This window comes from Adiantum capillus-veneris, chromosome 3 (genome assembly GCF_014529385.1).
Source record: "Adiantum capillus-veneris isolate H3 chromosome 3, ASM1452938v2, whole genome shotgun sequence".
Lineage (NCBI taxonomy): Eukaryota > Viridiplantae > Streptophyta > Polypodiopsida > Polypodiales > Pteridaceae > Adiantum > Adiantum capillus-veneris.
In genome coordinates, this window is record NC_140933.1 from 28,976,674 (window position 1) to 28,987,601 (window position 10,928).

The 10,928-nt window shown below is 45.8% G+C and overlaps 1 protein-coding gene and 1 pseudogene across 1 annotated transcript; both read left to right on the forward strand.

Moving 5' to 3' along the window:
* The first annotated feature begins 5,197 nt into the window (after positions 1-5,197).
* LOC147460662 (uncharacterized) lies at positions 5,198-5,910 on the forward strand (annotated as a pseudogene).
* Positions 5,911-8,539: 2,629 nt separating this feature from the next.
* Positions 8,540-9,913, forward strand: LOC147460663 (uncharacterized). Its single transcript, XM_086508384.1, has one exon. It carries the CDS (start codon positions 8,540-8,542, stop codon positions 9,431-9,433), a length of 894 nt encoding a protein of 297 aa, XP_086364510.1. The 3' UTR covers positions 9,434-9,913.
* The last annotated feature ends 1,015 nt before the right edge of the window (positions 9,914-10,928 follow it).

Below are 10,928 nucleotides of genomic sequence, written 5' to 3' on the forward strand. Positions count from 1 at the left end.
TCTGATATGGTTGCTTCTTTGCCGCCTCTTGAAGCACATGTCAAACATGTTTGTGAAGGCTGTATTCTGGGTAAAATGCAGTGTTCTAAGTTTCCAAAGGATGGTTCAGTTAGGGCCACATGCAGGTTGCAGCTTGTGCATAGTGATGTTTGTGGGCCCATGCAAACTCCGTCCTTGGGCAATTACCTGTACTTCGTGACTTTCATTGATGATTACTCCAGGCATGCATGGGTATTTCCGCTTAAAGCGAAGTCCGAAGTTTTTATGTGCTTCAAACAATTTTTGGCTATGGTTGAAAATGTCTCACAATGTACTATGGGCACCCTCCATTCCGATCGAGGGAAGGAGTATATGTCTCATGAATTTAATGCATTTTTGGCTAGTTGTGGGATAAAACACCAATGTACAGTGCCTTATACACCTCAGCAAAATGGTGTTGCTGAGAGGAAAAACAGGTCACTAACGGAAATGGCACGATGTATGGTCAAAAGTCAAGCTTTGCCGCATTCTTTTTGGCTTGAGGCCATCATGTGTGCCACTTATGTACTTAACAGGTGTCCTACGAAAGCTTTGCAGTCTATTACTCCATATGAAGCATGGCATGATAGAAAACCTTCTATTGAGCACATGCGTGTTTTTGGCTGTTTGGCATATGCTTTGGTGCCACAAGTGCAGCGCAGAAAATTGGATGATAAGGCTGTCAAATGTATTTTTGTTGGTTATAGTGCTGAAAGCAAAGGTTACAGGTTGTATCATCCGCAAACAAAACGTATTCTGGTTTCATGGGATGTAGTGTTTGTGGAAGACTCTGTTCAGCCCTTGCTGTCATGTACTAGAGACAGTAATGTAAGCTCACAGGACATTTATGACACTTTGTTGCCTCTTTTCAGTGGTGGAAATACGAATGTAAGTTCCAATGAGGCAAATGTACAGCCTATGGGGGTTTCTGAAAATGTTTTAGAACAGCCTATTACTGATGCAGATGTACATGATGTACTTGATGAGGAAAGGGCTGAAAATGAGCAGGCTAGAGGTATGCCAAAATGGCTGGTGCACACTTTGCGTGACAGTAAATTGGATGCACCTTTATCTAGTTGTACTCGTTCAAGCTCTCGCCATGCATCTTATGCATCAGATTGTTATGCTTTGGCTGAGTCTAGTTTACATGATGTTGAGGAGCCTCTGTCTTTTGATGAAGCACAGAATTCAGAAAATTGGATTGCTGCCATGAAATCAGAATATGATGCACTTATAGAGAATGACACATGGACTTTATGTGATTTGCCTCCTGGCAAAAAGGCCATTGGTACGAAGTGGGTTTACAAGTTGAAACGCAAGCCGGATGGTGAGATCGATCGCCATAAGGCTCGACTTGTTGCAAAGGGTTATGCACAACAAAAAGGCATAGATTATGAAGAGACTTTTGCTCCCACTTGTCGTATAACTACTGTGCGTTTTCTATGTGCATTGGCAGCTCATTTTGGTTGGGATGTACATCAATCAGACATTGTTACTGCTTTCTTGAATGGTGACATATTTGAGGAAGTTTATGTAACGCAGCCTCGCGGTTTTGTCATAAAAGGACAAGAGGACAAAGTGTGCAAATGTAAGAAGGCTTTGTATGGGTTGAAGCAATCTCCTCGTGCTTGGTATGAGAAAGCTGACACTCATTTGGTTAAACGAGGCTTTCGTAACAGTCGAACAGAAAGCACATTGTATGTAAAGCGTGAGGATGATGTATTTCTCATTGTGGTTCTTTATGTTGATGATTTGCTGATCACTGGACCAAATGAGAGACATATTGCTGAATTTAAGGCTGATTTGAATGCTACTTTCAAGATGAAAGATTTGGGGCTGTTGCATCATTACTTGGGTATACAGTTTAAGCAGTGTGATGGTGGTATTGCCTTGTGTCAGAAAAGTTACATAGAGACATTGCTATGTAAGTTTGGACTTGAGGATTGCAAACCTATTGCCACTCCCATGGAAACAGGTTTGAAGTTGAGTCTACATGATGCTGGCGATCCTGCTGATGTCACTCTTTACCAAACTGCTGTTGGCTGCCTCATTTATGTATGCAACACGAGGCCAGATATTCAGTTTGCAGTCTCGTAGGTCAACAGATTTATGCATAGCCCAGGGTCTAAGCATTGGCAAGCTGTCAAGAGGATTTTTCGCTACCTTAGTAGCACTTTACATCTTGGCTTGTTTTATCCCAAGGGGGGATCATTGCCGCCAGACTTACATGCTTTTTCGGACTCAGATTGGGCTGGTTGTTTTGACATGCGAGTGTCCACAAGTGGTTTTTGTTTCATGTTTGGCAATTCATGTATATCATGGTTCAGCAAGAAGCAACCTACTGTGGCCACTTCGAGTTGTGAGGCTGAGTACAGGGCAGTCTTCACAGCTACGGTTGAGTGTGTATGGCTCAGACGCCTTATGGCTGACTTGGGTGTTGGACAGGACACTGCCAACACTATCTACACTGACAGTCAGAGCGCATTGGCAGTTGTGAGGAACCCAGTTTTTCATGCTCGCACAAAGCACATTGAGGTGCATTACCACTATGTCAGGGAGAGGCTCTCAGCAGGAGAGATCAGCTTGGCTTATGTGCCAACACAAGACAACCTTGCAGATCTTTTCACAAAGGCATTGTCTCGTGAGAAGCTTGAAGCTTTCGGCAAAGCTTTGGGCTTACTCCCCTTTGTGGACTGATCCTGTCCTCAGGGCATGGCACTTCCCTTTACTCATGTGCCAGCTCTCGTTCACCGCATCACTCCAGGGGGGATTTGTTACCATATACATGTGGTAGTGATGTGTGTGAACACACTAGGACCGCCGGGGCATTTTTTCCCTCTTTAGGAGGTTTTTTCCCCCATGCATTGTATATACACCCATCACTCTAGGGCTAACTATCTTTCCATTGCACACTAAGTAACACACTCTCTATTGTGTGCCTTGAGCTTCCTTCGTCTTCTCCAAGCTGTGTGTGTTTCTCTGCAACCCTAATTCCAACAATTTTCCTAAGTTAGCAATAAGAAAAACAAATCATCAACTACAATCTTTAAAATCACCGATTGATGTTATAATTTAATCAATCTTACATATTTTTCCTTCCACACTGCCTTGCCTCCTAATCCATAGTGCGTGAGTGTTTGCCTCGTACGAGCTTCGCGTTGTTTTTTGTAGGATGAGTCTATTGCCACCTGATCGCTCTTTTCTTGCATTTCCCACTCCCACTCCGCGTCTACCATGTTCCCACCGCGCTAGCTCCTACGTAGATCTCTAACCTGATTGGCTGATGCGCGCCACACACTGAATTTCTTTTTTTTCAGGATTTTTTTTATGTAGCCCTCGAACCACTGTTGTGAAAAACGTTGATCGAGTGCATTTGGAAATCTAGCTAGCAGAGCGTCCTTAATGCAGCATACATGATCGGACAGTTGGTCTCTAAACTTTACAAAACAGTTCTTATACGTTGAATGTATAAGAATTTGTAGATGGAGTCAAAATGCCCTGCCCAGTGATGTATTGAAGTCCACCTCGCCGCCATATTTAACCCCATAGTAGCACCCATGTGTGTCTGTCATGGGTGCCTCAATATCCTCATCCTCTGCATCAAGGTTGGCAGGCTCTAAAAGTGGGAACTTCGTTCCCTCACCACTACTAAAACAAGCGCAACCACAAGATCTGTCACCGCTACATCTCTCACGGTGCTCGTTGCATTGAGACGAGCGTCGACGCGTGCTGCTAGTAGAAGTTCGTCGACGGTGTTCTAGTGAAGCAGGAGTGGAATGGAGTGGCATAGGACCCTATGATGCGATGGGAGTGGGACCCAGCGATGGAAGGGGAGTAGGACGATAAGACGGGGCCGTAGAGTGAGGTGTCATGACTGCAAGGCTCTGTAGGTAAGGAGTACCTCCATGACTCCCCCATGGTGTGGTCTACAGAGAGAGACTGTAGGTCGTCAAATGGAGATACTACTCTCGTAAAAAGATAGCCTGTTGTAATTTTGGATCTACGATCTCTGGAGGACCTTGAGTAGAGTAGGTGTAGGATGGCCATGCCTGCAAATAACAAAAATAAACCTATGACGCTCATGGTTTACGGTTAACTAGCCAAAAACAATCTTTATTTCTTTGCTTGTTCTGATTGCCTCAAGACTCGGATCCACTGAAGGCGATGTCACCCGTGACCCCGGGTGGGAGCCCACCTAGAAGAGCCAGATGGATGCTCCTCACCAGGTGGTCTCTCGTCTGACATCTACATTTCAAAGAGAAATATGAGATTTAGCTTTCCACCCTACTCATTCATCTATAACTACGTATACAAGTATATTAGCACACAAACACGTAGACACATATACATACTAGTAGACCTAAGTAGAGGCTAGTAGTGTCAGAGGTCAAGTGCACCTCTTTAGATATCATCACAGTCTCAACCATGGTAAAACAAAAGGTACATTGCGATAATCCATGGATGAGTGGATCAATGACCACAATGCCACAATTAGAAAAGGAGTATACCCAAGAGGAAGCATCTAACCTTCGGGTGATATGCTCCCGTATTGAATGCCTACATATATGCATAAAGAAATATATATGTACACACAAATATATATATACATATACGTAATGTAGCCATTGTTTTGAGTAGAGATAAAGAGTTATGGTTGTAAATGTAGCCATCGTTTTGTGTCATGCGCAGTGCGAGAGTGCTCTTGCTTCTGTAGAGTGCTATAAAAAAAGAGCTTCTTTATTGTGCTTCTTGCACAGCATCTATTCACAATAGCTCCTTGTTTGAGCGATTACTTTGCCTCCATTCTGCACGCAAGTTTGCCTCCATTATGAGGTACGGTATTGTTAAAAAGTATCCAACCTAATGCCTACTCGGTGGGGAGAAAGAGACAAGAAGAGAGATATAGAGAAATATAGACAAGTTAAAAAGAGAGTAGAAAGTAATTTCCGAGGGTCTATTGACTTTGGTACAGCTAAAGATGGTCATCCTATGGAAGTGCAAGAAGCCCATGCATGGTAGTTTGCAAGAAAATGACAAGGACATTGAGAAAGTATTTGATGCAGCGAGGAGACAGGTACACAGGGATGGAGTACTCTCTAGTCAAAAGTGCAAGTGTTACTTGTTATCACAGGTGACAGAAGCAGGTGTTCATATCACAAGGTTGGGAACGAGACAAGGGATGCAACATACAGGTGTTGTGAGGTTTATGATATGAGATTTGGAGCGAGATGTCTGCAGGAAACTCTACTTGCTGGGATGTGTATGCCAAATGTGGCATTTGGTAGGCCATTCATGGAATTTTAGCTCTACTCAGTGAGAGGTTGCCGATGTTTGTAAGAATGGTGCTCTTTTCAGTGTGGTATGCGGCATTGTCTATGGCTCATTTGTATAACCATCTAGGTATCCACACTATGATGACTTCTATGAAGTGTTTTATGATGCAATGGAGGCTCACAATCGAAGGCATGTGGAGAAACGAATCGAGCGGTGTCGTGCCGAGCATTCTCTCGTGGGAAGGTGGCCCAAGTTGAAAGGATTTTTTTTTTAAAAAAGATTTTTGGTAGTCTGGTCACCATGCAAAATACGGGCAAGAGAATATAACAGACAGGAGAGCCGTCAGTGGGAGGGGCTGCCATCTGCCGAGCATGCGAGAGGGAGGCCACCAAGGGTGGCAAGGATTCATGAGAAGGGAGCATGGCGAGATGCCATCTATAGTAGGCCAAAGGTTGTTGCAGACACGTGGGCGATAGGGTGGCCAGGCCATCACAGGCGACTCAAATCAACAAGAGGGCAGGTGGGTGGCAGTTTCTAAAGTGGGCTGCAGTTGGCATGGCGATAGTGGCGCCATCAGTAAGGGTAGGGGACTGCGCTATAGGTAGTACAAAATCTTGACAGGAGGCAGCTCCATGGGAAGGGGGGTTGAGTGCAGGGTTTGAAGCAGGTGATAGAACCAGGGCCGTCCATAGCCAAGGGCTACAGTGGAAGCGCAACAAAGGAGGGCCGTGTGATGCATCATAGATGGGGTGACGTACAGTACAGAAGGAGCCGAGGGAAGGCTTTTGCAGGACAGGAGCGCTGCCAGTGTGGACAGCCTCGAGTAGTTGCAAGGAGGGGTCGGCCAGTGCTAAGAGGAGATGCCATCTACAGTAGGCTGAAGGGGTTGCACACAGGGCATGTGGTGTGTGGCCAAGGGCCATGGCGAGAGGCCGAGGGTGAAGCAAGAGAGAGAGTTGCCAAGGGCTTGAAGGAGATCAATCAGAGAAGCCGCCATCATTGTATGGGGATTGTTTTTTTTTGCTATGGATAAGTGAGTTCGCAGTTTCGTGGGATTCTTTTTCGTGTTGAATTTTCCATAAATCATCTCGTGTATCTCGTCTCATGCCCTACGCCTATGGTTGAGTTGGCTCCGGGTTTTGTGTGTGTGTGTGTGCAGAGAGGGAGAGAGAGAATGATTGAGTGAGCTATTCTGCGTGTGGTTGAGGCTTGTGTCGCTTCCCAGGGATTGTGTGTTTACATATTTGATGTAGGTATGGTTGTGCATGATGGTGTACTGTCAAGCCGGTTATGTCGAGGTGTTTGTGTGTGAATGTGTATAGTTGAGAATGCCCGAAGGCGACGAGTTTCTGCTGTGAAGGTTTGCAGAAGGTGTGTATGTGTGTGTGAATCTGCGTGGTTAGGGGTGGGGGTTAATCCCTGGGCTATAGAGAGGCAAGTTTGGAGGGTGATGGGTTTGTTCCCCTTCCCCATTTCCATCAGTGGTGCCCCCACAAAGGACCTACTGATTGCTCCCCTGTGAAGTTTTAAAGCCTGAAGAAGATGCATGATATCGGCTTTGCGCTTGCTAGAGAAGAAGAGGTTCCAGATTGGTTTTCCGATCTGGAGGTATACCTATTGCAGTTGAGTATTTGTGGAGATGAAGCTAGATTGAAGGCACTACCATTGGTTCTACAAGGATGAGACAAAGCCTGGTTTGAAGGATTGAAGGTTACAGATGGGCAGTCGCTAAGCGAGATTCGCAACCGGTTTGTTGAAGCTTTCCAGAACCAGGTTTCTCCATCTGATTTGGGTGAGCAATTGAGCAAGCTGAAGCAGGATGTAAGTGAAGATTTTTCTTTGTTTTTGAATAACTTTGAGTCTATTTGGGAGAAACTAGCGACTTTTACATGTGCAAAATAGAGATCATTTCAAGCGAGAGCAGTTTCTAGCCTGCTTGCATCCACGAATCAAGGAGAAGGTCGAGTGTGGTGATGCAGAGGACTATGGACAAATGATTTTCTTGGTGAAGGTAAAGAGCAAGAAAGTAAAGAGGAAGCTAGAGATAGGCTTATTGAAGCCTGCAGTTTATGCGTATAGCTCGACAAAACGGAGCTTTATCATGTGTCGAAAGAAAGATCAAGCCTCAAAGAGGTAGCTGCTTTGCCATTGGTAAGCCATTCTGGTCATTCGTTTTAATTTTTACCTCCATTTTCTTCTACTCTTGTACAAGAGTCTATTAGCCCGGCTAACAAGGATGTGGGCCTAGCCAAAGTATGTATGCATGAAGAAGCAAATGAAGATGTAAAAAACTCAAGAGAAGCTTGAAGTTGATGGCAAAGCGACAGTGGAAGTTGTGTAGGAAGAAGCTAGCCAGGGGGTTGGGCAACCCTGCCCTACCGATTGTGTTGAAGAGCGGCAGTGCATTCTAGAAGGTGTTGGCGATTTTGACCTATCAAAAAATGAGGTACTGGATGGTTTTCTTTCTCGCTTAGCAAATGATATGGTCGTAGAAGAAGTCCTTGAAGAGCAGGTTAATGTTCAAGCAAAGGTGATCGAGCAATCCGATTTGCTCTCGCATGAAGTGGTTGAAGATGTAGCATCAAAGGCTATGGTGGATGAAGATTGGCATAGTGAATCAGGTATGGAGTGTATGCCATTTGAAGGATCTACAACAGAGGTTATGCTTAGAACACAGGTAGGTTTGGCTATGCAAGAAGCAGCAGTAGTGGAAGATAGGTTGCCAAAGGTTTGTGCCATGTTGCTGATGGGCATATTGTTGAAGGTTGCTTTGCAGGCAACTGTGTACCGATTTCAAAGTTTTTTGAGAGAAGATTATGCTATGGAGGGCTCTCGAGCAACTGAAAGAAGAATGATGTATGGTGCAGATGCTTTGCAGGATGGTGTACAGGTTCATTTAGTGTATGAAGCCGGCATATGGATACAGGTTGTTGAAGATCGATGCGATGCCAAGATGCACGAGAGGGTTGTTTTTGGGTTTATAGGTGCAAAAAATGGTTGATTATGCATGTACTACAGATGGATGGCCACGGCCAATGTGTTATTTTTAATCCAGGTGGAGTTTGCATCAAAGTTGGGAAAGATCAAGGCTTTCCATTTGATCTGGGGGGATTCTACAGCTGATAAAATCTCTCTCTCTATCTATCTATTGCTTATGTACATACTAAGTATCAGTTTTCTAATATGCAATCATATCTTATCTAAAAAATGCTATCGTTGAGCTGAATACTCAGCGAGGGGTTAGGCAATGATGGTACAGCTAAAGATGGTCAGCCTATGGAAGTGCAAGAAGCCCAGGCATGGTAATTTGCAAGCAAATGACAAGGACATTGAGAAAGTATTTGATGCAGCTAGGAGACAGGTACACAAGGATGGAGTACTCTCTAGTCAAAAGTGCAAGTGTTTCTTGTTATCACAGGTGACAGAAGCAGGTGTTCATATCACAAGGCTGGGAACGAGACAAGGGATGCAGGATACAGGTGCTGTGAGGTTTATGATATGGGATTTGGAGGGAGATGTCTGCAGGAGACTCTACTTGTTGGGATATGTATGCCGAATGTGGCATTTGGTAGGCCATTCATGGAATTTTAGCTCTACTCAGTGCAAGGTTGCCGATGCTCGTAAGGATGGTGCTCTTTCCGGTGTGGTATGCGGCATTGTCTATGGCTCATTAGTACAACCATCTAGGTATCCACGCTATGATGACTTCTATGAAGTGTTTTATGATGCAATGGAGGCTCGCAATCGACGGCATGTGGAGAAAGGAATCGAGGGGTGTCGTGCGAGGCATTCTCTAGTGGGAAGGTGGCCCAAGTTGAAAGGATTTTTTTTAAAAAAAAAAAGACTTTTGGTAGTCTGGTCACCATGCAGAATACGGGCAAGAGAATATAGCAGGCAGGAGAGCCGTCCGTACGAGTGGCTGCCATCTATCGGGCATGCGAGAGGGAGACCGCCAAGGGTGGCATGGATTCATGAGAAGGGAGCATGGCGAGATGCCATCTACAGTAGGCCAAAGGGTGTTGCAGACATGTGGGCGATAGGGTGGCCAGGCCATCACAGGCGACTCAAAGCAGCAAAGAGTGCAGGTGGGTGGCGGTTTCTAAAGTGGGCTGCAGTTGGCATGGCGATAGTGACGCCATAAGTAGGAGTAGGGGACTGCGCTATAGGCAGTACAAAAGCTTGATAGGAGGCAGCTCCATGGGAAGGGGGGCCGAGTGCAGGATTTGGAGCAGGTGATAGAACCAGGGCCGCCCATAGCCAAGGGCTGCAGTGGAGGCGCAACAAAGGAGGGCCGTGTGCTGCATCATAGGTGGAGTGACGTAGGTACAAAAGGAGCCAAGGGAAGGCTTTTGCAGGACAGGAGCGCTGCCAGTGTGGACAGCGTGGAGTAGCTACAAGGAGGGGTCGGCCAATGCTATGAGGAGATTCCATCTATAGTAGGCTGAAGGGGTTGCACACAGGGCAGCTGGTGTGTCGCCAAGCGCCATGGCGAGAGGCCGAGGGTGAAGCAAGAGAGAGAGTTGCCAAGGGCTTGAAGGAGCTCAATCAGAGAAGCCGCTACATTGTATGGGGATTGTTTTTTTTTGCTATGGATAAGTGAGTTCGCAGTTAGGTGGGATTATTTTTCGTGTTGAATTTGCCATCAATCATCTCATCTATCTTGTCTCGTGCCCTACGCCCATGGTAGCACTGGCTTCGGGTTTTGTGTATGTGTGTGCTGAGAGGGAGAGAGAGAATGATTGAGTGAGCTATTCCTTGTGTGGTCGAGGCTTGTGTCGCTTCCGAGGGATTGTGTGTTTACATATTTGATGGGATTATTTTTCGTGTTGAATTTGCCATCAATCATCTCATCTATCTTGTCTCGTGCCCTACGCCCATGGTAGCGTTGGCTTCGGGTTTTGTGTATGTGTGTGCAAAGAGGGAGAGAGAGAATGATTGAGTGAGCTATTCTTTGTGTGGTCGAGGCTTGTGTCGCTTCTGAGGGATTGTGTGTTTACATATTTGATGTAGGTATGGTTGTGTATGATGCTGTACTAGCAAGCCGGTTATGTCGAGGTGTTTTCGTGTGTGTGTACAGCTGAGTGCCCGAAGGAGTCTGTGCTATGAAGGTTTGTAGAAAGTGTGTATGTGTGTGAATCTGCGTGGTTGGGGGTGCGGGTTAACCCTTGGCTATAGAGTGGCAAGTTTAGAGTGTGCTGGGTTTGTTCCCCCTTCCCCCTTTCCAACGTCACGTAAAGATCTTTTTCACAGCACTCTACAGAAGCAGGAGCACTGCGCACACGACGAAATGGTTGCTCTACGTACAACCATTTCTCTTTATCTCCCTATCTCTTTAGCTTTCTCTCTCTACCTCTCTTTCTACCGACGGATATCTCTATTTCTCTCTCTCCCTCTTTCCCTCTTTCTTCCCATGGATATCTCTATTTCTCTCTCCCTCTCTTTCCCTCTCCCTCCCTCTTTCCCTATCTCTCTATCTCCCTCTCTCCTCTCCCTCCCTCTTTCCCCTCTTTCTCTCTCCCTCTCCTCTCTACCTCTCCCCCTCACCCTCTTTCTTCTCTATCCCCCCCCCCCCCCCCCCCCCTCTCTCTCTCTCTCTCTCTCTCTCTCTCTCTCTCTCTCTCCCTCTCTCTCTATGT

Excerpts from the sequence above, each read along its gene's own strand:
- LOC147460663 (XM_086508384.1), top strand. The coding sequence starts at position 8,540 with ATGATGGTACAGCTAAAGATGGTCAGCCTATGGAAGTGCAAGAAGCCC.